The sequence below is a fragment of the Xenopus tropicalis genome, chromosome 9 (assembly GCF_000004195.4).
Source record: "Xenopus tropicalis strain Nigerian chromosome 9, UCB_Xtro_10.0, whole genome shotgun sequence".
NCBI lineage: Eukaryota > Metazoa > Chordata > Amphibia > Anura > Pipidae > Xenopus > Xenopus tropicalis.
The window spans coordinates 70667546-70693361 of record NC_030685.2 but is presented as its reverse complement, the minus strand read 5'-3'; the positions used below and the strand labels follow the sequence as shown (position 1 = coordinate 70693361).

The window sequence follows — 25816 nt, the reverse complement described above, 5'->3', positions numbered from 1 at the left end:
AATAGAGCCCACACTCTGGCTGGGGGCAGCATTAGTGGGTTTTGTTTGTTAAAAAAATAGCCCCCGCTGGCGCTAGGCTGCCAGCACCAGGAGGGAAAAACTCAACTTGCTCATTATGTGCATGCGTGTGTCGCAACATGGCTGCCCGCACTGGGAGATCCCTCCCAGTGTGGGCAGCCTAGTACTGCAGGGTTTTTTTTTTTTTAAATACTGTTTCCCCCACCAGAGTTTGGGATCTAATAGCCAATACCTCCAGTGGGGGAACCATTTTTATTGTGATGGGTGCACTTTAAAAAGATTGGCAAAATATGGCAGTTTGTGACTGTGTTTTACACTTTGCACACTGCCCTGCACTTTGAAAATAAGACCTGTTGTATCTTTCAAGGAAATCTAACTGTAACTTGAATAGCCTACCAGTGTAACTCACAATCACAGGAAATCTAGAATGGGCCGAGTCCATAGAAAAGTGGAGGGTAAACAATATAGCAATTCCCACTCATACTGATACATACAAGATATAACATGAATATACAGTCGAGTATTTGCTACTGCTGTTGGCGGCAAACAGTTAACCGTCAAAGGGAGTCGGCTAATAATCGCTTGCATATCTCCGGCACATACCACTGCAGGGAATGCAGGGCTTAATAGGATCTCGCAGCAAGATTGGAATGCCACAGCACAAGCACTTGGGCAGGTCGGAACCTTTAGAAGCCCAGCACAGGTGACTTCTGAAGACCTTTCCTCAGGAACTGGGATCAGCAACCTGCGATCCTCCAGATGGGATTTGTAGTTCAGCAACAGTAAGGAGGCCCTGGTTTAGTATCTAGACAGAAATCCCCAACTTGCGAGCTACATTGAAATGAAGAAAGTGTTAGGGAGCAACACAGGTACCTGGGGTGCCAAATAAGAGATATAATTGGCTATTTGGTAGACCCTAAGTAGACAGCCTACCGGAGGCTCTGTTTGGCAGTACACCTGGTTTTTATGCAGCCAAAACTTGCCTCTAAACCAGGAATTAAAAAATAAGAACCTGCTTTGAGGCCACTGGGAGCAACATTCAAGAGGTTGGTGAGCAACATGTTGCTCGCGAGCCACTGGTTGGGGATCACTGATTCTAGATACACTGCTTAGTCTCTAGAACAGGGGTCCCCAACCTTTCTTACTCGTGAGCCACAGTCAAATGTAAAAAGACTTGGAGAGCAACACAAGCACCATAAAAGTTCATGGAGGTGCCAAATAAGGGCTAAGATTGGCTATTAGGCAGCCTCTATGCACACTATCAGCTTACAGGGGGCTTTATTTGGTAGTAAATCTTGTTTTTATTCAACCAAAACTTGCCCCCAAGTCAGGAATTCAAAAATAACTACCTGGTTTGGGGCACTGAGAGCAACATCCAAGGGGCTGGTGAGCAACAATATTTTTTCAGTCACTAAAAAGGCACCCAACACTTAATGCCTGCCAGTACAAATGCTTTACAATTGCACAACTCTTGCACAGCTCTTAATGTAAAAATCTACTCCTTTCTTCTCACCATATAAGATATGAAGAGAATAAAGTAATCCTTGTTGTAAGAATGTCAGTAATATTTGATGTCACACAGGAATTCCATGACCTTATGGCACAAGGCTGTGGGTCAGGAAAAGGTACAGGATCGAAAGACTCACATATGCTTGGGCTCATTTACAAACCGCATGGGTGTAAGCACTCGCAGGCTCATGCCAGGCAGGGTGCAAAAGGCAAAAAAACAGGCACTGTGTACCGTGTATTTTTCACTGGCCTGCACATAGAATAATTCCTGCAGGTCTCTAAACAAAGTGCAAAGAACCAAACTCCCCCAGTGAATGCTGCACTTTAAGTGTTTGGCACATAGACCTCCCCCTATTACTTTCCTCTTTACTTTCCACTTGTATTTGTACTTACCAGGTGGAAAATTATATTCCCTTTAGTGTACTTGTGTCTAGTAAATGACCCCTTAGAACCCCAAAGGGGGCAAATCATTCCCCTTAGAACTTATCTAGGAAGCCCTTATGCTATTTGCTGCACACTGTACTTTGCCGGTTACTGTACAGATCCTTCTGAGTCAGCAGGTGGATAAGGAATGATTGTGCTTGTGCGTTCCACCTGCACCCCGTGCTCTCTCCTTGCATGATTAACTTGTGTTCTTTCCCTTTCCTCCCACTGTGCTTGCCTTTCACTAAGTTACATAAGAGGTGAGTTGGACTCCATCCACTCGGATGTCCTTTGTACTCCTTGCATGGCTACACCTCGTGCCGTACACTTTGCTCTTTCTCTTTCTAACAGGTACAAGGGTTTTAGCATTTTCCCTACATATCTGCCATCATGTGCTTTGTTCCTCACCATATGTTAGTCCTGCCCCTGTAAATCTGCCTCTAGGGTGCAGCCTTCTCAGTGAGGGATCCCACAGGAGGCAGCTGAATGACAGAGCTAAGGTCTGGTTTGTAGGTGGTGTAATACAGCAGACATTACAGTCCTTTTGTCCAGGACAACCATCATCAGAGACAAGTTATAACAGAGATGGGCAACCTGGGGCCTGCCATTTTTTGTGAAACTACCAAGACCAGCATCCTTCCACTGTTGGAAGCTGTAGTTTAACAATAGTGTGGTGAAACAGCCAATTACTGCCCTACCCTTAGCTAGGACTACTCCTAAATCTGCACAATGGCTTCCTAGTATAATGAAAGATAACTTTGGTTCTTAAAGGGGAAGTTCCCTGTATCATACTCAAATAGTACCCCAAATCAATGGCTTTCATTTATTTTTTTTTTTTTTTACTTTTTACCATTCTTCTTAAGTTTAAGTTTTAAAAATCTCATGTTGGCAGGTTATGTATAGGAATTAAGGTTGAACTTGATAGACGTGTGCCTTTTTCAACCTAACTTACTATGTTTCCCAGTAGCAGCTCAGTGAGCCTGATAAGGTTCTAAGAAACTCAAGACACTGATGGAATATGGATTCTTCCCCTGAAAGCTTACAATCTATAAGGGAGAGAAGAGATAAAGAAATAACAGAGGGTAGTGCCTGATCAAGTCAACAGGTATAAAGGGCAGTTACAGCCTATTTTTGTTTTGTATAGAACATTCCAAAGGTTGATATACGAAAACGAAAGTACAGCGCTGATAATAGCCTTGCACTGCCCCCATTCACCTCTGTGTGTCGCCCTCCCCACTGGCTAATACATTGGCAGGGGCAAAGCCCTCTAATCACAGCTTGTACATTCACCATATGAGAGTTCTGCGCATACAAGAATGTTGCTATTCACTGCCATAGGGCTGCTGTACATTCTGTCAAGTATAACAGGGCTGCCAGCAAAAATCCTCTTGGCCTTCTTGGCCTCCTGTACAAGTTGGAAATAGGCCTTCAGCAGGACCAACAACAAATGACAAAACTGCTTGTGGACACATAATGTAAAACTGCATGAGGTGGAACAAAATATTTTGGAAAATAAAAGAGAAATTTGTGCTCTTCAATAATCCACCTGCCGAGTGAATCATCGGAGCGAGTGCTGGCAGAGCCTCACAGGCCACATCACCATATTCAGCTGCTGCCTTTAGCAGGGGTGACGTCACAATCCTCCAGTTCCTGGCTACAAGGAGGGAAATGAGATCGAGATTTTGCACTGACAGCCACCCAGTCACTTTATGGGTTTCCTAATGACTCATAAGGTGCCCACACTCAGGCAGATATTTGCTGCCAATGTTGCCAATCCTGACCAAGAAAGCAGCCTATTGGACAGTTCCCCAAACAGTATCTATTTGAGGCTCCCATCAGACTATGACTTGATTTGCCAGTCCTGTTATGGTTAAAGGAGACTGATGACACAGTAATGTGTTTATAGCAACAATGAATGCAACAATGCTGCCTGGGAATATAGCCTACAGCACTGCCAGCCCCAGGCGCCATTTATCCCATTCTCTCAAGGCAATATGGGCTCTCTACACATTTAAAAACGTTCTAACGTTTTTTTTTAGTTATTAAAGCAGCTATAAACCTAAAAGATGTTTTTGAAAGTTAATTGTTAATATAACTGCAACTGAAAGCAGAATTTCTCTGTTCTTTTCCCCATTCCTGACTATTGAAGCAATGTTGTACAAATCAGTTCTCCTCCAACCAAGACATCCATAGAGGTAATTTAGAACAGGAAGGCAGCGTGCAATGTACAAAAAAAATGGCTGAATGTGCCAGCCTTTTGCACTTTGCCCCTGCCTTCCAGCTTTCAAGAACTGTCACAGGTTTCTATTCCATAGCACAGAGATCTGGGGCAACCGCCGTGAATACATGGCTGCCTGCATTTGTTATTGCTGTATCCATGAGGGGTAGGGCATGTAGGCATCCCCACTCCCGTCATCCTGTTTATACACAGTCAGCTCCTATAAAGCCATTTGTAGCTTAGCTTGTAGTTTAAGCCTCTCGATGTGCATTTGCATCTCATATCATTCCTGTTGTGTTATAATCCCCAATCCAAAAGAATCCAGAAGCAGATTTAGCTTTGGAGGCTGGACCATATATTCCCTGGTCTTAAGTAAACTTTAACATGACCATTTGAGGGAACAGAGACCCTCTTAAAGGGGAACTCCCCCCAAACACAAAGCAATATATATCAGTTAAAAAATATGCAGCCTTTTCCTGATTTTTAATGTAATAATATAGTTTGGAACAGTTCCCTAAGCCCCGCCCCCTGTTCCCCTGCTGATCTGGCTGACTACTTTGTGACTCAAATAAAATGTAACAGTAGTCGTCTGTCCTCAGCCTGCATCCTCCCAATCCCACAATTCCCTGCACACGTGACGTCAATTAGGAAAGGAACGTCACAGTGCAATGCATTGTGGGTTATGTAGTTCCTGCATGCTGTTGTAAGCTGTGGAGAAGTTATTACAGTCAGGATTTCAAATGATGCCGAAAGAGAATAACTGTTTTGCATCTGGATTTCAGTATATAAAAATGCTATTTAGGTATTTATTTATACTTTTTGAGTGAACAGATTATGTACAGTATTATATTAGACGTTTCTGTGTTGAAGGGGAACTCCACCCAAAAGTTGTTTAGCAATTCTTCAAAATACTTAAGACACTGAGGTAGGGCTGGGCGATATACCGTTTAATACCGAATACCGGTGTTTTTTTTAAAAACTATATTCATTTTTCAGATACCGCAATACCGGGGTGTCAGGGTACTCACCCGTGCGGCCCGATCTCGCGCGCCTCCTTGCGTGCGCGCGCGCGCGTCCCGTTGTCCGCGGGACGTTGCGCACGCGCGTCCAGGTGCACGTGCGTCAAAGCGCACGTACATGTCAAAGCGTGCACGTTCGTGACGCGCTGACGGCGCCGGTTCTGCGCATGCGTGGAGGGTATTTAAAGCTATCAAACACCTCCTCCTGTGCTATGTTGTCTGCGGCCTTGCCTGGGAAACTAAGCCTGCCTGATTTACCTTACGACTTTCTGTTGCCGATCCTTCGCTTGCCTGACTCTGATTTTCAATACTGCAGTAATTATTCTCTAATTTATTAGGAAATGGGGTTAACACCTAATCATGCATGGAAAAAAAAAAATACCGTCAAATTCCGTGACACCGATATAATTTTGAAAAATACCATGATATAAATTTTTGGTCATACCGCCCAGCTCTACTGACTGAGGCAGAAGTCAGCTCTCCTCTTGGTCTGTTAATCAGCTGATTTTGTCAACACTGTTTCAAAAGTCAGAACCAACAGTGCATAGAAAAGAAAGGGACAGACACTGCATTCAATAGCAATTACACTTACAAATAACTGCATACAAACAAATCAATATATATTTAAATAAAAGGAGCCAATATATATATATGGTAAAAACATTTTTATAATGCTGTTCGAATGGGGAAACCTGGGAATTGCTTCTCGTACTATTCCTATAACAAATGAGGGAAAATGTCATGGCTACAGGCCCAGTAGAGCCCGAGGCAGACAAGTGTTTTTTAGCCCAGTAAAGCCCACAAACAGCACTCAGCAAAGCAAAAGAACCCTAGGCAAAGCTTAGCCGTAATCGTGACTCTGTAGCCTGTTACTCTGCTAACCAACTGACTACAAACAATTCAGCATCCCCCTATTTAAAGGAACAGTAACACCAAAAAATGAAAGAGCTTTAAAGTAATAAAAATATAATGCACTGTTGCCCTGCACTGGTAAAACTGGTGTGTTTGCTACAGTAACACTACTATGATTTATATAATAAGCTGCTGTGTAGCCACGGGGGCAGCCATTCAAGCTGGAAAAAAGGAGAAAAGGCACAGGTTACATTGCAGATAACAGATAAGTTCTGTAGAATATAATAGTGTTTTATCTGTTATCTGCTATGTGCCTGTGCCTTTTCTCCTTTGAATGGCTGCCTCCATGGCTACATAGCAGCTTATTTATATAAATTATAGTGGACTTTCTGAAGTAAACACACAACTTTTACCAGTGCAGGGCAGCAGCACATTATATTTTAGTTACTTTTATACACTTTCATTTTTTGGTGTTACTGTTCCTTTAACATAATTAGAGTGCGCCGGGGCTCGCATTAAGCTCATAAACCCAATCGCTTCTTTGTGTTCTTCCAGTTCTTATGACATGTCAGCTGTTCCGCTTTTCCTAGTGCTGACAGGCTGATCCCAGAGACAATGCCGGGAAAGCCAGTGAAAGCTGTAAGGGCAGCGTATGCCGACGTAAGCCGAGTGTGGCACACAACTGTCACAATACAATAGATGGGGGGCATTTGAAGCATAGAGGCGGCAGATGGATCGTTATCTCTGCTACTCATTGTTTAGCAGCAGGCGACAGGCAGCATCTAATACTAGGGCTGGTATGGGAATGGGCACCCAGCTGGCACTGTGCAAATTCTAGGGCTGCTGTAAGCTGGCATAGACCAGTGCTTTGCATCCAGGAACATACAGGCAGATTAACAATCTTCTAATAAAACTGATAATCATGTATCAAGTATGATCTTAAGGTGGCCATACACAGGCAGAGTCACTTGTTTGGCAAGATCGTCAAATGAGCAGGTCTGGGGCAATGACTGGATCATCAGTTGGGGCTTATGAAGAACCTTTGGAGAAGAACTGCATCAAAGTGATGATACGATCCTCACCTGATTGGGATTTTCAAACCCGCCAAATTGATTATGTGTCTGATTTTCAGCCAAATATCAGTCAGACAGGCTGGCTCGTCGGTGGGCCCCACAAATAGGCGGGGGGGCCTTCATTATATATTACATTATTTTTTAAATCTGCTCATGTATGGCCACCTTTAGAATGGACGCTCCACTGGGGCAGGGTGTAAAGAGGGAGGTACATTAAAATAATAATATAATAATACAAACATAATTATACGATTTGTATAATATACTTTTAATACACAAGTCTAGGTAAGTCATGTGACATTGCCACACATGGATTATAATCAATAATATTAACAAGTACAATGTTATAGGTCTGCATTACACAGGTTATTCATGGCTTTTGTGTATTGTAGCTATTGTATATATTCATAACTGATCTGACTTCAAAAGGGCAAGCTGCTGTGTTGTTAAATAATTCTGTTGCTGCTGTGTTGTTAAATAATTCTGTTTTTTATGCCAGTGAAACATTTTTCTCACAATCACGCTGTACCCACCACACATTTTATAGAACTGTATTTGAGTGTTGCTCACAGGCAAGCAAAAATAATTCCTTACACTTGCAGGAAAAATTGGCAATGAACTAATATCTTTTGTCCTCAAGTTCTTGATAAACTTTAACCAATATATCTGTGAGCTGTGTAAAATCTCATGTCATGGAAAACGTCTATAAAGTTATAAAGTGGCCTCCCCCTGCCCAACTCTCATGAATACAGGGGGCTCAGGCAGCGTTATATTTAGGGGGACAAATGCAGGTCTCAGAACCCTGTTTTGGAATGTAAAAACCTCTGGTAATTCATTAAGTGTGCAGGGTGCAAAGTCTAAATACATGGCAGATTGTTTTTTTTTTTTGCCCTGCCTTGCATGTTGTAAATGACCCATAAGGGCTGTGGCACACGGGGAGCTTAGTCGCCCGCGACAAATCTCCCCGAAATGCCATCCCACCGGCGAGATTGTAAATTGCCGGTGGGATGGCATACGCGGCACCGCGATTTCCCCGAAATCGTGGAAGTTTCCTCTCAAGGCGCCCGCCGAGTATGCCATCCCACCGGCGATTTACATTCTCACCGGTGGGATGGCATTTCGGGGAGATTAGTCGCCCGTGACAAGGGAGATTTGTTGCAGGTGACTAAGCTCCCCGTATGCCACAGCCCTTAGGCTACTGCCACGGCAGGGCATTTTCTTGGTCTCCATCCACTCTATCTATAGTGAGTTTGTACGCAGAGACCCTGCGTCGGCCTAGGTGCAGATGCACATAGCAGATATCAGTGGGAAAATGCATAGTCACACATTTTTGTACCAAAATCTGCTCCATGTGTCTGCACCCAGGCCGATGCAGTCATACCATAAAGCAGATCAGAGTGGGGGGTGGAAAGGGTTTCACAAGCAGATTCACTTATTTCTAGCCCTAGATTCACTTAAATCAGGCCCTAGGGTTAACAATCGGATCATCAATTAAGGACAAACCTGCCCAACTAATTATATGTCCGATTTTTTAGGTGGCCATGCATGGGCCGATTCTAGATGCCGATATCGGTCCCTTAGATTGATTTGGCAGCTTATAGACCCGTGTATGGGCACTAACGATGGATTGGGGACCGTATAGGCACGTTGATGTTGTCCCCGAACTGACGGAAACCTATACTTGTTGTTCTAGCCCAATTAGCCTAATATCGCAGGAGAAGATTAGCCCAATTAGCCCGATATGTCAGGAGAAGATCCGCTCATTTGGCGACCTTGCCAAGCGAGCGGATCTTAGTGTGTAGGGCCACCATTATACCAGTTGAGGCAGTTGGGTGGGCCCAATACACAGGCCCATCAGAGGGCCCCATATACAGGCAGATAAGCTGTTGACCTGGTCTGAAGGGGCAAAATTTGCATTTTACATCTGCCCATGTATGGCCATCTTTTATGGAGGCCAAGAAAACATCTGGTGTGGCAGTAGCTTTATGGTCATTTTTATCAGGAACCAATTAAGCTGCCTGTCTGTTTTTGGAAGGTGGGAGAAAAGCAATATACTTGGAGGAAACCCCCAGACACAGGTGAATTGTGCAGACCCTAGTTAATTAGTATCCTGACTGGAATCAAACCTAGGACCCCTTAGGCTGATGCCACACGTGGCGTTTTTACGCTGCGTATTTTCTAATTCTCTCGGCGGCTGAAAAACGCCTGATATCATCATCCATAGAAATAACTTGAAAAGACGCGAAGCAAACCACACAAAGCGTAAATACGCTAGAAAACGTCTTAGCACGGATTTTTCAAGCGTAGGCTGAAATACGCCAGTACTTGCAAAGCAAGCTATTCCTATGTATACGCAAAGGCAGCTGCCAGACCTAGCAGAAATACGCAGCGTTTTTTGCTATTTCACACTATTAGCACCATGGCAACGGGATTTGCTTACGTCACCAGTTCTAGGCTGAAAAACGCCATGTGTGGCTTGTGTGGCGTTTTTAGGCTGAGAAAAAACGCAGCGTAAAAACGCCACGTGTGGCATCAGCCTAAGCCTTAAGGAACAATTCTTACCACTGCAGCACTAAGTGTAGGGCGGGATTTCTTTATGGAGACAGAACTTAACACATTGTAGTTAATGGGTTTATTTCCCTTTAAGAATGCTCACTTTATGACTAATAACAAAAACCTTACTAAACCCTGCACAGCCTTGCGGTAAGGTCTGACAAGAAAGAAAGAAAAATAAGCAACTGCAATTTTTTGTCATCAACGAATGCCAATAAGATGTTAATGACTTAATTACTGGATGATAATAAACCACAGTTACTAAGAGAGCTTACGTCCCCTTTAAGAAAGAAACAAACCAAAGGAACTTTGACACACACAGATCCAAAAGCTGCTTTGGAAGTTTATGATTTACTGGATATGCACAAGCCGTGCCGGAACTTACAGTTAAACGCCAAGTTGTGACCTTCACTAGGTTACTTTCCTGCTGTTTAGTTCTTACTGTGATCTGGGGATGAAGTTTGTAGTTCTGCAACAGCAGGAAGGCCACAAAGGGGCGATATACTTGAAATTATTTAACACAGGATTATTTCGCTATACAGACAGAATAGAACCTAGTAAGAGCTCTGTAATTCAGTCCCCTGGTCACATAATCATTCCCTGAACCCAGTTAGCCCCCTGCTCATGTGTGCAAAGCCAGGGTCACTGGCAGCTGCATTGGGACTGGGCTTGTGTAAGGGATTTCTAGAGACATTTGACTTTTATCCCTGCTGAAACTTTGCCATTCAAATCATTTGTTGTGTAATTTGCTGTATGTCTGAAGGAAAAATAAACTTTCCACAAATCTCTCCTTGCACCATTCCCAAGCTGTGCTTCTTCTCCGGTTGTTAAGAAATTGGACTATTAGTCATTTCTCTTTTTCTCTTCGTTTTTTTTTTATTTTATCATTTTAAAGTGACTATTCTGCCTATTCTTTCCAGCTCGAAATTTAAGGGTGATGGTCCATAGGGAGATTAGTCGCCCACGGTTAAAGGAATACTGTCATGGGAAGATGCATCAGTTAATAGCCCTTCTAAAGCAGAATCCTGCATTGAAACCCGTTTTTCGAAACGCAGATTTTTTTAAATCTAATTTTGTAATTTCACATGGGGATAGCCATATTCTTCATTTCCCAGTGTGCTACAGTCATGTGACTTGTGTTCTGATAAACTTCAGTCACACTTTACTGTTGCGCTGCAAGTTGGAGTGATATCACCCCCCTCCCAGTAGCCGATCAGCAGAACAATGGGAAGGAAGCAAGATAGCAGCTCCCAGTGGATATCAGAATAGCACTCAATAATAAGAAATCAAAGTCCGGCTAGGGACTCCTCCAGTTACACTGAGAAGGAGAAACAATAGGTTATCTGAAAGCAGTTCTAATGTGTAGCGCTGGCTCCTTCTGAAAGCTCAGACTCAGGCACAATGCACTGAGATGGCACCTACACACCAATATTACAGCTAAAAAGAATACATTTGTTGCAGAGTGAATTATTTGCTATGTAAACAGTGTAATTTAGAAATAAAATGTACCCCATAAAAATGACAGAATTCCTTTAATCTCAGCTAATCTCCCCGAACTGCCTTCCCACACGCAATAAAGTAAATCACTGGTGAAAAGGCATATGAGTTGCTTCGTTTTCCCGACATTGCACAAAGATTCCTGCAGCTGAGATTTAACTGTAGGTGACTAATCTTCCTGTGGGCCATTACCCTGAAATGTTATCTAGTTGTTTGGGTCACTGACCTCTGCGATCAACAACTGTTTGTCTGTGAGGCTACAGTTTTATTGTTATTGCTACTTTTTACTGCTTATCTATTGTTCAAGCCCTCTCCTATCCTTCTGCCATTCATACCACTGCCTAGTTGTTAAGGTAAATGCTATCCTAGCAACGAGGTAGCTGCTAAATTTCCAGTGTGTTAACCATAATTCATCCATCTACATTATCAGTAAGTACAGGCATAGAATATGTTATCCAGAAAGTTCCAAATTACGGGAAGGCCATCTCCCATAGACTCCATTCACATTTTTAAAAATAGAAGTTTTTCCCATTTCTCTTTAATAATGAAACAGTACCTTGTACTCGATCCCAACTATGATATAATTACCCTTTATTGGGGGCAGAACAGTCCTATTGGGTTTATTTCATGTTTAAATGATTCCCTTTTCTCTGTAATAATAAAACAGTACCTGTACTTGATCCCAGCTAAGATATAATTACCCCTTATTGGGGCAGAACAGCCCTATTGGGTTTATTTCATGGTTAAATGATTCCCCTTTCTCTGTAATAATAAAACAGTACCTGTACTTGATCCCAACTAAGATATAATTACCCCTTATTGGGGGCAGAACAGCCCTATTGGGTTTATTTCATGGTTAAATGATTCCCTTTTCTCTGTAATAATAAAACAGTACCTGTACTTGATCCCAACTAAGATATAATTACCCCTTATTGGGGGCAGAACAATCTTATTAGGTTTATTTAAAGTTTAAATTATTTCTTAGTAGACTTAAGATTGAAATTACGGAAAGACCCCTTATCCGGAAAATCCCTGATCCCGAGCATTCTGAATAACGGGTTCCATACCCGTATAAGTATAATTTAAGTGACCTATCCCCTTTAATTGCAGATACAATTATACAAATGTAGCCCATTAAATATCAGGGGGGGGGCTGTACAAATGTTAATAGTTAAGTACAATAGGGGGGGTTAAATACCCCAATAAATGTGGAGGCAATGTGAAAAGTGCAAAAAAAAGGCTCCATGGTTTTTGCCAACACAGCACCTTTGGTCAGGGCCCCCCTTAAGCCATAACAAGGTTATAAATACAGGAACAAAAGATATGTTCTTTCCATAACTGACCTTCATCTGTCCGTATGAGTGCAAACGGCTGTTCTTACCCTACATGCCCTTGGGCTGAGCCCCCCTGACACCACTCCAATCCCCTCCGGGGGCAGCACCACAGTACGGGAACCACTGCCTTACAATATTACGATTTTTAATACATTCATTTCAAATCACATTCAATGAAATATACATCTGGTAATGGATTCTAAGAAGATATTAAATTAGTTTATGTTTGGTTTGAAATGAAACCCACGCATCCCTTAAATCACGCCACCTCTAAATGACTAACAGCGCCCGTTTAACCACACTTTCAGAAGTGACGAGGAGCTGCAAGAACTTCAAAGAAAACACAACCGCGGCATCCTGCCAGAAGTACCGGCTGTATTTATTTGCCTGACTTTTAAGGACAACTGAACTTCTTATTTTAGTTTATATGATTATGGCACCTGAGGAGTAAATGTAATGCATCCATTTCAATAAGGCAATTCGAGGATTATTTATAAATAGCATCAGATATCATAAAATCTCATACAGCAGACATACAGCTGACTGCTTTAAGCGGTTTGATTTTAAAGGGCCACTATACCCTCAACTTTCCTCTGCAGAAATGTAGGAATACAAGTACAGGTATAGGATCTGTTATCTGGAAACCCTTTATCCAGAAATCTCCAAATTACGGAAAACCAATCTCCCATAGACTTCATTTTAATCAAATAATTTTGAATTTAAAAATTGATTTCCTTTTTCTCTGTGGTACAGGAATGAGACCCATTCTCCGGAAACCCATTCTCCAGAAAGTTCTGAATTACGGGAAGGCCATCTCCCATAGACTCAATTATAAGCAAATAATTCTAATTTTTAAAAAATATTTCCTTTTTCTCTGTAATAATAAAACAGTACCTGTACTTGATCCCAACTAAGATATAATTACCCCTTATTGGGGGCAGAACAGCCCTATTGGGTTTATTTCATGGTTAAATGATTCCCTTTTCTCTGTAATAATAAAACAGTACCTGTACTTGATCCCAACTAAGATATAATTAAGCCATATTGGGGGCAGAACAGCCCTATTGGGTTTATTTAATGGTTAAATGATTCCCTTTTCTCTGTAATAATAAAACAGTACCTTGTACTTGATCCCAACTAACATATAATTAATACTTATTGGAGGCAAAACAATCCTATTGGGTTTTATTTAATGTTTAAATTTTTTTAAGTAGACTTTAGGTATGGAGATCCAAATTACGGAAAGACCACTTATTTGGAAAACCCCAGGTCCTGAGCATTCTGAATAACGGGTCCTATACCTGTAATAAAGCACTACCTTGTAACTGATCCCAACTAAGATATAATTTATCCTTACTGGATGCAAACCAATCCTATTAGGTTTAATTAATGTTTTATTGATTTTTTAGTAGACTTAAGGTATGGAGATCCAAATTACGGAAAGACCCCTTATTCAGAATACCCTTGGTCCTGAGCATTCTGGATAACGGGTTATTAAGCTTTCTACTCAGCAGCTTTTAAGTTTAGTATTTCAGCAGTTAATTGGGTGCTAGGGTCTTATTTACCCTAGCGACCAGGTACAGTGTAGTAGTTTAAATAAGAGACTGAAATATGAATAGGAGATGGACTGGATAGAAGAATAAATAATAAGTAACATTGTAGCCTCACAGAGCAATCGTTTTTTGGCTGCCAAGGTCAGTCTATGAGGGGTGGCCTGGGCATAATCTGGAGCTTTCTGGATAATGGGTTTCCAGATTCCAGACCTGTACGGCAATGGGAATCTTGCTGACAAGTGAGCCTTGTGACTGAGCCTTGTCACTAGAGCCTTATAGACTGCAGCAGAGCTTCCTCTGTACCCAGTGTATCGGAAACCCTGCCTGTCCCTGGGGGCACTCACTGGCCTAACAGAAGCCCCAGGACCTGACTGAGAATTTTTAGTTACTTTCCTGTATCATTTGTCTGAAAGTGGCTTGTCTGGGCCCAGGCTAAACGATACAAAACTGTAACAAGTTATACCTGTATTAGGCGCCTATTTATCAAGCCGTGGGAAGGATTTTAATCAGTAAAAAGTGATGTAAAATAACAATAACATGCTTACTTTTTTTTTTATACATCAGCATCACTGAAGTAAAAGCATTGCTCAGGTTTATAAATATGCTAGACTCTACACAGCAATGCCAAGCATTCAGATGGCATTAGTTGGCACATTGTGCCCCTACAGACTGTAAACCCTTGTGGGCATGGCCTATAGTATCTACTGTATAAGTTTGTATGTCAGTTTTTATGTACCCTTATCTACAGTGCTGTGAAATACTTATATACCATTTTTTACATAAATAGGCCCCTAGGTGTTTAAAAGGGTTGTTCACCTTTGAGTTAACATTTAAATGGTCTTGATTTTTTATCATTTGTATTTTTTTAGTTATTTCACTTTTTGCTCAGCAGCTCTTCAGTTTGGAGTTTTAGCAGCTAGGGTCTGAATTACCTTAGCAACCAGGGAGTGGTGTGAATGAGAGGCTGGTATATGAATAGGAGAGGGCCTGAATAGAAAAATAAGATATAAATAGTAACAATAAAACTGTAGCCTCACAGAGCAATAGATTTTTTGCTGCTGGGGTCATTTGAAAGTAGCAAGGGTTAGAAAAAGACAACAAATAGTTCAAAAACTCTAAAAAAATAAATAATGAAGACCAATTGAAAATTTGCTTAGAATTGGCAGGCAATTTCCATGTGTGTATGCTTCCTATGATACAGTGTATGTTACAGTAAGCATACAGTACATACATAACCCAAACAGATGCTGGGACCGCAGTATGGCCAGTTCCCTATCTCTATATGTGCTATATCTATGTGCTGCGCTACCCAATACGCAGCCATGGCTTTTCAGACAGACAACGTCGGGAGCAGCAGGTTTTAACATGTATGAAGGAAATGCCTTTCTATTGTTTAACAAGGCATTTGTGTTTCTACACCCATTATGCTGGAGCCTACAAACCCTTTTGTCGCTGCGTGTATTATCCGCATGCTTTATTGCATCTTTTCACATACCGCGCCCAAAACGGCACTCATTCAAGTGTTTCCTCCAGGGCTACGGCACAGTGGGAACGCAGGCATCCCAGCTCACTGGCAAGAACACCAGCTGCCAATTTGTCTGCCTAGAACGCATACCGACCTGTCTCTGGGCGACAATTACAAGCCCCCGAGCTACCTGCATGTGTGCAATGAAACTGCTACAACACCTGCATTTGTGCTGCCCCAGGGCCTATTTAATAAGCTGTCAAAGTTGGAGGAAAGGTCAGAATTTGAAAACATTGCTAATTACTCCAACTTCGCCTATTCGGCTTTAATTCTCATACAACTTTTAACAGTTTTTTCCCATTTCACTCTGTTTATTAAAGGGGTGGCTTACGTTCAAGTTAACTTTTAGTATGTTAATAAATAGAATGGCCTATTCTCTCTGCAACTTTTCAATTGGTCTTTATTTTTTACAGTTTTTGAATTATTTGCCTTTCTCTTAAAGGGGCACTTAATCCTGATATGCTGCACTGCTCAACCAAAATTTCTCATCTGTTGCTGGACTACAAATCCCAGAACTGGGATTAGCTGTGGTCCAGGAATATCAGGGTTGTATTCTCAAAGCAATATTGCCCAATTAAACTTTTCTAAAATGTTCCCTGAAATCTCCAGGGCCAGCGGCTGCATTTAAATGCAAAAAATCCTCCAATGAGAATCCCAGCTGATCTGTGTAAATCTGGCTCCATGTTCTCTGTTCCAGCAATTGGAGTTGGGAGCATTAAGCACAGTTTCCCAGCACTGAACAAGTCTGTCCTTATCATATATGTCATATAATGAAAGGAAAAAATGACATAATTATCTCTATATGAAAGATAACAGCAAGATGCCTGACACAGTGCTGGGAATCAGCATTCTCATTGGTCAATCACTTTGCATTTATAATTATGTTTTTGATCAGTAGAATTTTCATTGGTGAATTTTTTTGCATCTATAATAATGTTTTTTGACAACTTCCATAGCAAAACTAGGGGGGCAGTTGGTAGGGTTTACAACCCCTTTAAGACTCTTTCCAGCTTCCAGTGACCCCAGCATCCAAGAGCTATTGCTCTGTGAGGCTACAATGTTATTATTTTTACTTTTTAATAATTATCTTTCTATTTAGGACCACCTCTATTCATACTTCATATTATTATGTTTTTCTTTTAAACCACTGCCTAGTTGCTAGTTGAAATTGGACCCTAGCAACCGGATAAATGCTGCAAATTCCAAACTGGAGAGCTGCTGAACAAAAAGCTATATACTTCAAAAACCTCAAATAATGAAAAAAATATAGACAAACAACCCCTTAAAGGATTTGGACAAAGCTGTGGTTGTTGAACCTAGCAGCCCACAGGCCAATATGTCATATAACAATGACCACTTGCACCCTTACGTTGTTCACCATTGTTGTCCAGAGGAAGGTCATTGGTGAGCATGGTTTTCTACTGAGGCCAATACATGCTGGCTACAAACCACTTGGGCAAGGGCTCCACACACAGTTTAGTAGTCACAAGAATTACCAAATGGTATGAACAAATCAGCCTAGCCCTGCTTAGTCTGTGAACACACTATATAATTATTACTGTAAAGCTGTATTTACATAGCTCTAGCAGGGCTTTACAGAGATTATGTAATAAGTTCAAGAATTACAAGATAGTCTGCAGGCATATTTACCCTTTAAACTATTTTTCTCTGCAAATGATGTACCAATGTGCACTGACATGTCTGCACGCATAGCGGGCAGGATACTCACTGACAAACTTTCTTGCATGACCCGGAGAGCTTTAAAAATAGTTGAATCAAGCCGTATTGCCTAAGAACGCCCTGAGATTGCTGAACCGTTCCTCTCTGCTATCGTTCTTGGAGGAAGGAGTTGAGGTGCGCCTGCAGACAAGCCCCAGAGACATTACTAATGAGGTGATAGAATGTGGATGGGTGTGTATTATTAAGCATTAATTCAATATAGGACTGGATATGCCCATAAAGTGTAAGCTCTATTCTCCCAGGACTATAGTTCAGTTGTAGGTGAGGCTACAGGTTGGCATTTACCCATATTACCTGCTCCCCAGAGAAGAAATGGTCACATTTTGGCCAATTTACCTCCGTGTCTGCAGCAAGGTCCCCCTCCCCATATAATCTGGCCTACATTCCACTTCAGTAAATTCCCCTTATGATCACTCTGCTTTTTTGTGCTGAGGGGTGGGGGGTATTTGAAATAAACACCGCTCATCTCAAGAAAGTCACTAAGCCAATACAAAGGAGTATATTGTAACGAAGGTCAAATGAAAAACTACTGAAGGATCGGCTTAAGGGCTGTGCCAGATACAGAACCTGGTTACGGGAGTGGGCTGAATGTGTTTAGCAGCGCAGAACTCCGAGGGGTCCAACAGATATTTCATGACAGTCCCATTATATGATGATTATTCAATCTCTAATTCGCAGAATATTCTGCCTTTAACTGGATCTAAAGCCTATGGATTGTTTGAGTTATTCAGCTTATTTGTATACGAGGGTGGAAAGAAATGTGACTCACTATTACCTTTTAAAGCCAGTCTCAACTAAGGGGGAGTTCAATCTTATATTAACTAATAGTATGTTATAGAATGAGCAATACTTTTCAATTGGTCTTTATTTTATTTTATTTTTTAATAGTTGTTGAATTATTCGTCTTTCACTGACCCCAGAAGTCAAAACAAATGTTTTGTGTGAGGCTACAATTTCATTTTTTTTAACGTTTTATTAAACATCTTTCTAATCAGGCCTCTCCTATTCATATTCCAATGTCTCACTCGCACCACTGCTTGGTTGCCTGGGTAATTTGGACCCTAGCAATAAGATGTATAATAAATTTCCAGATTGGAGAGCTTTTGAACAAAAAGCTAAATAAAAGAAAAGAACAATTGCAAATTGCCTCAGAATATCACTCTCTTCCATCATGGTAATATTTAATTTAAAGAAGAGCAAACCCTTGAACATATAGTATAGCTGTTCAACCTGTAGCCCTGGAGTTACTGCAAAACTACAACTCCCAAATCATGCCATTGACTAAGCTAGGAGTAAGTATATCCTGAATATCACGAGTTGTGTTTATGGGTGTTTAAAATAAAGGCATTCTTTTTTACTGATCATTATATAATAATATAATAATCATTATATAATAATCATTAAGGAAACATTGATATTATTACCAAACAAACTGCTAAATAGCTTTTTACATTTCACACAGTCTGAACCAGCAGTTCTCAGTCTCTTTTCTTGACCTGCTTATTATAGGCCACACACAGGCCTCAATCACTTGTGATATCACAACTACAGTTACAAAAATGGCTACAGATTAGTGATGTGGGGGTCGAGTTTTTCTCAACCCGCACTCGACCCTAACCCGCCCGATCCCAGCTTGAACCCTACCCGACGCGGCTATTCCCCTCTATTTATAGACCTGCGCCCAACTGCTGACGTCACAAAAGGGGCAGGGTGTGGGTGTGCTGGGAAGCCTGCGACCCGAAAATGTAGTGCAGAGGTTGGCCCGAACCCGTCCGACCCGCGGGTATTGGGCTGGCCCGCACATCACTACTACAGATGTCTGCAAATATCAGCATGAAATGCATATTTAGACTGCCACAGAAGAAAGAAGTAGTACAGGTATGGGACCTGTTATCCAATATACTTGGGACCTGGATAAGGGGGTCATTCTGTAATTTGGATCTTCTGTTTGCATCCAGTAAGGATGAATTATATATATTTATTCAGTTGGGATCAAGTACAAGGTACTGTTATACTATTATTACACAGAAATAGAAATAATTTTTAAAAATGTTATTAAATTTTATTAAAATGGTGTCTATTGGAGATGGCAATTCCATAATTTGGAGCTTTCTGGATAACGGGCTCCCATATGAAGGATCTGATACCTGTAACAGGGATATCTAGAGGGCGCTTTTGCGCCACCCCTCAATTACATAGAGATTAGGCTGCCGACGCATGGTTTTCGGTAGCTGTTCCATTTTTTACAGAAAGGTTATCTACACGGCAAGTTGAAACAAATACATATACATGTTGCCATCTGAAATGAAATACGGGCCTGCTCGCCAGACTTCACAAATCATGTTTAAGTCGTTTGTGAAACGGTTTATTACATGCCAGAAACGAGCGGCCAAAAAAACTGCATTCTTCTCGATTTCTCTTCATCGAATATGTGCAAATCTCACTAATACTTGCCAGCTCGGCGGGGAAAAAAAACATGAGGTCAGAGCAGAAATGTAGGTAATGTATTCAAGTTTGGCATTCTATTGTACTTGAGTCTGTTAGTTGAGTTGCCAGATGTGAGTCAGGAGTTGAAATATGTGTGAATGTGTTGAACGGCGCACCAGCCCCACACATACCCCCCTGGGGCAACATGATGGACTCGTTCCATGAATATGCTGATGCTGGGATCATAAAGGCAAAGTCCAAGTCAGCAATATTGCCCCTGTAACAACCTGCCCAGGGATGTAGAGCTGCATACATGGGCTGACAAAAAACCCGTGCATTTAGCCCCTACAAACCAACTCGGCAGCTTATTTGGCCAATGGCCTGCCCAGTATTCAGATGAATATCAGATATCTATAGGACAAGTAAGAAAATCCCATTGTGTTAGGACATCACCATCCATTGATGCAGTTGCCTTTTGATGGGCCTGCAACTGCCAGCTAAGGAAAGTAAAGTTGCCCAATACAAACTGCTCGCCCAGACTAAGACAGCAGCTTATTGCCCATGTATGCTACCTTCCCGGTGCCCTGCCAGATATCTAAAGGACCACAAAGAAAAATATTATATAGTCTAGGACACATGTTAATGCGGACCTCCCTTGATGGGTCCATAACTGATCATTGGTCTGGGGGCCAAACCACTGTATCCCCTTGTGACTGTATCCTTGTGCCTCAAATCATTGAGCGAGGATAGGATTGCTGTGATTGGCTAATAGCAAAATAAGTCACAAGCAACTACTTGCTAATACATCTATCTGGTTCGTGGGCTGCCAATTCACAACTAAGAGTTGTTGGAATTTTTGAAAAAGCATTTGGGGGCAGGGTTTTTAAAGCAATGCCTTCCCCCCAGAGACTGATTCAGAAGCTTTCTGGACTATTCCAGTGCCTTCCTGTGGATACATTTGTAGAAAGATTTGGAGTGTGTTGGGTTTATGTTTTTTCATCTTAACTTACTATGTTACTTATTAATCTCACTTGGAATGTCTGCTTTGTGCCAGTAGCCTTAGAATGAAGAACACTGTCATTGTATCCATTGCAGCCTGGGTTCTACTGATCCTGGCCACTAACTAATGCCACCAATTTTATCAACCTGTGCAGCTGATTTATCCACCTTTGCATCTAGTTTATCCACCCGTGAGACTGATTTATCCACCAGTGCCTGAAAAGGGCAGGCAGAGGGCAGCTTTTCAAAATCTGATTATAACTGTTATCTATCTAGAACACGCTTTGCCTACCAGATGTACATTTACTCCAATAGTAACCCACTGCAAAGAATCATGTTTTTCACATTATTGCATTTGACTGCAGTGCTTGTAGATAATGTGCACAAAAGGCCAATTGCTGATCTACTGATTACACTGGAATACAATTGCATCTCAAACCAAGAAATAGGCTTAACACAAAATCTCAGATTAGTATGATCCAAGAAAGGACTAGCAATATAGTAAATAAAGACAAGTCACTCCTCAGCTAGGTGCCCACTAGCCCTGAAAAATTAATTAAAATTAAAATTATTTCTAGGTCTATAGTGATGATTTTTTACATATTATCCACAGCCCCATCAATGGGCCACCTTCTTTTCCAGAAAAGGAGAGAAAGTTTAAACTAGTCTCTGGTTGTGGCTCAGTTGACAACAAATAAAAGTTAATATTATCTCCACCAAGAAAACGGAACCAGTGGAAAGTGACACCATGGAAACTCCTGGCGATTTATTGCTGCTGTTCATCCCCCCCCAGAAAGCAACAGGGTAACAATCAGATTGCCCTATATACCCTCAGAGTAATAACACACATGCTGAATCTTCTTGGCTTTTGTTATGGGACCAGCAGAGAGGACAGTAATGTGTGATAAAAAGAAATCCCCTCAATATTTTGTTTTTTTTCTAGTAAAAAGATGAATCCCAGGGATAAATCCAGCATATTTCCCCTTCAGAGTCACCTCAGTCGCATACCGGCAGTGTTCCCCCCAGGCAAAACAAGGGATGTGCTGTTGAAGCTGCAGAAGTCCCAGTTTCCAATGAACAACCAAGCCAACAATATATTGGTTCATAGTGGAACAGGACTGCACATTTATATATTCATAAGGTGCAGAGCTGAGCCGCCGAACTGTAAATGCCATGTACAAAAAGTGTCTTGTCTCCCGTCTGTCCCAGAGAGACCTTGCAGGCTGCTTTCTATTCATCTATGGATTTCTCCTCTCCTTCCATAGGGCGTATGGCCTCTCGCACACATTCAATGTAAGTAGTCGCAGCCATAGTTGGACAGGGGTGTCCAGTTGGCATTCCTATTGGCTGCTAACTAAGGCAGGTCAAGCAGCTAAGCAATCTGTCTAACAATATGCCTGGCTGGCCCAATGACTTTATGCCCACACTGATTACTGCATTTCACAAGCCCCTAGCAAGAAGAGTCAACAACATCCACACAGGTCAATTCACCAGTAAGTATTGCTGGCAGTTGGGGGCGGGTACACCAATCAGGGAGTCCCATGGCAGAGGTGGCTTCAATAAAAGTAAAAGTCTGATGTGGTTCACAAAAGGGGTGGAGCTTGCAGGAGACTGGGGTACGGGGTCGGAGCACAGTTCCATTAGGCTTTCCAATTGGGCCCGAGATACTTAGCTGGCAACGCCTCACTGATGAGGAGGCCCAGGTGGGTGATGGACAAATATCCCATTCCCCATTGGTGGGGAGGGTCCTACTAATTAAGTAGTCGGGGGTCTCATGATTTCTGATGGTGGCCCTGATTGCTCGCAAGTGGGCAGGATACTGAAATGTAGTACAGGCATAGGATCCATTATCCGGAAACTAGTTATCCAGAAAGTTCTGCATTACAGAAAGGCCATCTCCCATAGACTCCGTTTTAAGAAAATAATTCTAAAATTTAAAAATGATTTTCTTTTTCTCTGTAATAATAAAACAATACATTGTACTTGTTTGTAACTAACATATAATGAATCCCTATTGAAGGCAAACCATCCTGATGGGTTAATTTAATGTTTAAATTATTTTTTTTGTAGACTTAAGGCAGTGTTCCCCAACCAGTGGCTCAGGGGCAACATGTTGCTCCCCAACCCCTTGGATGTTGCTCCCCGTGGCCTCAAAGCAGGTGATTATTTTTGAATTTCTGGTTAGGAGGCAAGTTTTGGTTTCATAAAAACCAAATATAATGCCAAACAGAGCCTCCTGTAGGCTGCCAGTCCACATAGGGGCTATTAAGTAGCCAATTATAGCTCTTATTAGCACCCCCAGGAACATTGTTCATGCTTGTGTTGCTCCCCAACAGTTTTTCCATTTAAATGTGGCTCATGGATATAAAAGGTTGGGGATCCCTGACTTAAGGTATGGAGATCCAAATTACAAAAAGACCCCTTATCCGGAAAACCCCAGGTCCGAGCATTCTGATTAACAGGTCCCATACCTGTATTAACATTCATATTTATGACAAAGGAAATAGCAAATGCATACAAAACAAACAATATTTGGTTTACATAGGTCTCTATGGATATTAGGTCTCCAGATAACAGACACCCTATCTGTAAGCACCTTTCTAATTAACAAAACCGCTCAAGAGCCACAACAGTACAACAAGCACGGATAGGGCCCAGGGCCATGCTGATTCCTTCCCATATTGCCTGAAATATTTACAAACACACGTCTCATGATCACCCACAGGCAGAACCAACAAACGCTGCCACCCGGGGGGTCTTTGCCCCCTGCCACCGCTCTTTGTACCTGCACTGGCACTGATACGATGGCACAGTCCAAGTCAAACACATGAGCCAGAACTTACCCTGATGGTGCCAAGGTTCCTTCAGGATTTGACGTCTCCGACCAGGACCCTGATTCGTCCATTCCCCGGTGGTGTCACAACCATGCAACAAGCTCTGTCCCCCCCTGTATGAGCTAGAGACAAACGGAAATATCATTAGATACACCCAGCCACCCACTGCTCTGTGGCTCTGCAAGGGCCCCGGGGGACCTGAGCCATTAGCATAATAAGCGCTCAAGGGTGACCTACAACTCCCAGCATCCTGATACAGTATTAAAGTAGTAGTTCAGTCAGATAATGGATGACGCCAGTTCGTTTATTATTACGTAGGTTTTTGTGTCTGTAGACAAAACACGGATTTAATCACAGTGAGGTTTGTTCTTTTACACTTGGTTTCACGTGTGTCACATATGGGAGAATCTATAGAGAAAATCCCTTCTTATTGCAGCCATTCAACCCAAACAAGCAATGGACCATGGTGTCTGTCGGAATATCCGGAAAAAGACACTACTGAGGCACAATGCATAGGTAGCACTGCTGCTAGCTGGCAACTCTCAGTGCCATCCGAAAGCTTTCTGTTGGGTACTATATGTATATAATATGTGTATATAGTGACACATCAGTAAGGTCTAGCTCTGCATGGGAGGCACAGTGACCCATCCTAATCTATGGCACTCCTCTAGCTGGCACTGAAGCACAACTCCCAGTAACCCCCAGCTGTCAGGGCACACTGTGAGAATGGCAGCATGGCAAACAGCTGGAGGGCTGCATTATGCATATTCCTGCTGCTTATAAAACATCTGTAACAGTTGTACCCACCGCGACTGCTGCTTGCGGCAGTTGCAGGTTGCACCTCACCTGAAGATTTGCCACTTTTGCAAATCAGGACAATCCCACAAGCTGAATGTTGGTAATTGCCCCCTACTAGCCATGCCAGCCTCACCAAACACAGTGGCTCCCCCTGTCGGCCTGAGTAACGCACTGTCTGACTAGCGCTACAGATGTTGTCAAACTACTTTGCCATTTCGCGGCCGTCAGGGAATTGTGGGAGTTGTAGTCCGGGAACAGGTCCGTTGGTAGGAAGGCTGGGCATCCCTAGTGCAAGGCAGGTAGCATGTCCCGCTGCTGTCAGTGCTGCTCGGGTACGTGGAACTGTGCCGGTCACTGACACCATATGGTTCGGTGCCCATAAGAACCAACCGTGCCAGTGGCACCCACACCCCACCCAGCGCACCCCCCCAGGATAACTTTCTGCCCCAAGAAGACGGAAGAGCACAGACCAACCTTGCGTTCGGTGATTCCCAGGGAAACAGAGTGAGTTCTGTCCGTGCCCTCTCACTGGCACAGCGTCCCGCCTTCCCCCCGCCCCTCGCCCGGCCTGGGAGTCAGCTATGCGCCGCGGCAGGAGGGCCGGGCAGGAGGGCCGGGCAGGAGGGCGCTCAAGTTGGGACTTGATGTTCCTCAGTGCGAGTCGCTCCGCAGGCTGCCTCCCTCTCTCTGCCGCTCACAGGAGCCCGGTGTGTCTGTGTGATAGTGTGTGTGTTAGTGTGTGTCTGTGTGTTAGTGTGTGTGTTAGTGTTCCCCTGACTGTTGCGCTGCAGGGAGGGGCAAAGTCCAACAGGGCACCAGGGCGGGCAGCACCTGTACAGCAAATAGGCACAGCCTACACACTGGCAAACACACACTGCTATACACAGACACACACATACTGGTACAAACACACACTGCTATACACAGACACACACAAACACACACTTGTACAAACACGCTGCTATACACAGACACATACACACCGGTACAAACTACACAGACTGCTATACACACACACATACACACTGGTACAAACACACACTGCTATACACAAACACACACTTGTACAAACACAGACTGCTATACACAGACACAAACACACACTGCTATACACAGATACACACACTGGTACAAACACACTGCTATACACATACACACTGGTACAAACACACATTGCTATACACAGACACACATACACACACTGGTACAAACACACATTGCTATACACAGACACACATACACACACTGGTACAAACACATTGCTATACACAGACACACATACACACACTGGTACAAACACACATTGCTATACACAGACACACATACACACACTGGTACAAACACACATTGCTATACACAGACACACATACACACTGGTACAAACACACATTGCTATACACAGACACACATACACACACTGGTACAAACACACACCGCTATACTC

The 25816-nt window shown here is 42.6% G+C and overlaps 1 protein-coding gene across 3 annotated transcripts in view; it reads right to left on the bottom strand.

Moving 5' to 3' along the window:
* Positions 1-25184, bottom strand: part of cobll1 (cordon-bleu WH2 repeat protein like 1) — a 94386-nt gene extending 69202 nt beyond the window's left edge. Inside the window, exons 1-2 of one of the 3 annotated variants that reach the window (XM_031892771.1) lie at positions 24847-25184; positions 23584-23696 (exon numbers count right to left, since the gene is read on the bottom strand). In XM_031892771.1, the coding sequence (XP_031748631.1) occupies positions 23584-23645 (62 nt within the window). In that variant the 5' untranslated portion in view covers positions 23646-23696; positions 24847-25184. Of the gene's footprint in view, positions 1-23583; positions 23697-24420; positions 24711-24846 lie in introns of those variants that run through there. The other 2 variants (XM_031892767.1, XM_031892768.1) reach the window with 2 other exon arrangements.
* Positions 25185-25816: the final 632 nt, after the last annotated feature.